At 54.7% G+C, this 2,487-nt stretch overlaps 1 protein-coding gene across 1 annotated transcript; it reads left to right on the forward strand.

Moving 5' to 3' along the window:
* Positions 1-665: 665 nt before the first annotated feature.
* LOC104073624 (astrotactin-2-like) lies at positions 666-2,121 on the forward strand (the record flags this gene model as incomplete). Its single annotated transcript, XM_009573465.1, has 2 exons — positions 666-799; positions 1,973-2,121. Coding segments are annotated over 2 exons (283 nt in total), but the record flags the coding sequence as incomplete, so codon positions are not given.
* Positions 2,122-2,487: the final 366 nt, after the last annotated feature.

Consider the following 2,487-nt stretch of genomic DNA (forward strand, 5'->3'; position numbering starts at 1 on the left):
GGATCTATTGCCATCATTAGGAGTGGTCGGGAGGGCTGCTGGTCAGGCTGGGGACAGCCTGCAAGTATTTTACAGGATTTTATTTTTTTCTTCCAGATACTGCTGTTTTGCTTGTGAGTATTCCTTACGCAAGTGAATAAAGCAGCAATTTGCTTGCAGGAGGGCAGCTCGTATGAATAACAAACCTCTGAGAAGGATGGAAGTGGTCTGTGTTGTTGGGGATGTAGGAATTACTTTATTCTTAGCGGGGACAGAAACAGCTCCAGGATGGGCACGTGGAAGAGTTTCATTGTGCACAGCAGCAGTGGAAAGGTACCCTGCGTATGATGTCCAGTGTCACAAATGGGCTTACGTTTGTGTTTCTTCAGCCAGCTCAGTCCTCCATCACAGGAGATCCCCTGGTAGGGTCGTGCAGACGCTCCCCGTCCCCACACCAAAAGCAACACCCAGGGATGGACCAGCATCACTCGATAGGTGGGAGCTAAAGCACAGGGAGGTGAAGGGACTTGCCCAGGGCCATGCAGACAGTCCGTGGCAGAGCTGTATTTCCCAATCCCGGGGCTCTGCGCACGCACCCCTGACGCTCAGCACCGTGCAGCCGAGCCGCTGGCCGGATTTCACCGAGTCTTTAGCACATGTGTTCACGCTTTTTGTTCTCACATCAGGCTTTCAAGGCAGCCCTGATGAGCTCATACTGGTGCTCAGGGAAAGGCGATGTTATTGAAGACTGGTGCAGGTGTGACCTCAACGCCTTCGATGAGAACGGACTTCCGAACTGCAGCCCTCTCCCTCCGCCTGTGTACGTATCGGTGCGAGCCCCTCCCGCGGGTCACGGCCCCCCCGGCACCAGCCCCTTTCCCGCAGGCTCAGCCCACGGGCACCTCCTTCCTCTCGCCTTCGAGCCCCGGGGCCGCAGTCCAGCGCTCCTCACTGTGTGACTGATGCCTTTAGGATATCCTGGCTCCGGCTGTGGCCCTGGAAGGTTTCCTTATAGATTTTCATCACCTGATTAGCAGGGCTTGTAGAATGGGATTTCAAATGCTGAAAGAAATGGAATTACGGAGCAATTCATTGTGGCTTGTCAGAGCAAAAGCAAATCAGGAGCAAACTGATGGGAAATTAGCTGAGAAAGCAGGAAGACTGGCTCCAGCGAGCCACAAGGAGCAGAACACCTTCTTAGTGAGCCAATATCCTCAGAGGGGATTCATTTCCCATCCTGAGTTCAACAAACACGCTCGTATGTTTGGAGCCGGACTCTCTGTAGCTCTGTACTTTGTGTTGTCATTTACCCCGGTGCAAAGAGAGCGGATGCCTTTGCACTAGCGCGGCCAGGAGCACAAAGCTGCTCTGCCTTTACTCCTACCCACGTGGTCCCTGATCCGGGCAGGAGCTCCTGCACAGCTGCCCTGCTTTGGCTTTTGCTCACACCCATCAGAGGCTTGCTCATTTGCAGCTGGGTAAATTCACAGCCCCACCTGCCCTTTCTCTCCCGCCCTCCCTCGCCTTTGCTCCCTGGCAATGCAGGCTGGACCCTCCCCTCCTGGAGACTCAACCCCGCTGGGTTGTGTGAAGGTTAAGTTGGATCCTCTCCTTCTCTTTTGCTCCTGGGCAGCTGGTCCTTGGCTCCCTGTGGGGCTGCTGAAGTTCAGCAGTTTTCCCAGGAGACGAAGGCTCCTTTACACAGGATATTTGGGATTGTGTGGTTGCAGTTGCATGACCTAGGCTTTTCCAGGAGCCAGGGGGAGGTAAGGACACACGTTGCAGTAGGCTGGACCCAACTGACCTTCAGCTGGAACTTCTTCCCTGCTCACCTACCTGCTCTCCCCTTGTGCCCCCCGTCCTTGTGGGTCTGTCTGCCCATCCCTGTGTATGAGTGTAAGCCCTGCCAGGGGTTGTGCTGCTTGTAGAGGTGGATTCCCGCCTCAAAAGGGAGCTGATGTCTTATTTGGTTTCTTTCCTGTCTCCTACCCAGCCTGCGGCTCTCCCCCAGCATGGAGCCCTCCAGCACCGTGGTCTCTCTGGAGTGGCTGGATGTGCAGCCTGCCATTGGGACGAAGGTCTCTGACTATGTCCTGCAGCACAAGAAGGTGGATGAGTACACGGACACGGACCTCTACACAGGTGGGTGCGGCTGCTGAGGGCAAGCTCCTCTTGGTGCAGAGGGTGCACGGTGATGCATCCTGTGCCCTGCCTGGCTGGGAGCTGCTGCTTTTGTGGAGAACAGTGCATCGAGCCAAGGTGTTATATGAGGTATCAAAACCGCTCCATTCAGGAGAGGTTTCTGAAGGCTTCTGCAGGCAGGGGTATTTGAGGAGAAGGGGAAATACAAAAACACAGCGTGGCAGAAGGAAATGATTTGGCCTTTTTGGGTAGGAGAGCTGTGAGTTGGAGTTTCTGACTGAAGAGGCTGTTTGATCTGATCAGTCTGAAATGCTACAGGATGGTGGGTGTGAGAGGAAGGTCAGCCCTCAACAACTCGAGGGCTTT

Source organism: Fulmarus glacialis, unplaced genomic scaffold (assembly GCF_000690835.1).
Source record: "Fulmarus glacialis isolate BGI_N327 unplaced genomic scaffold, ASM69083v1 scaffold23032, whole genome shotgun sequence".
NCBI classification, from domain to species: Eukaryota; Metazoa; Chordata; class Aves; order Procellariiformes; family Procellariidae; genus Fulmarus; species Fulmarus glacialis.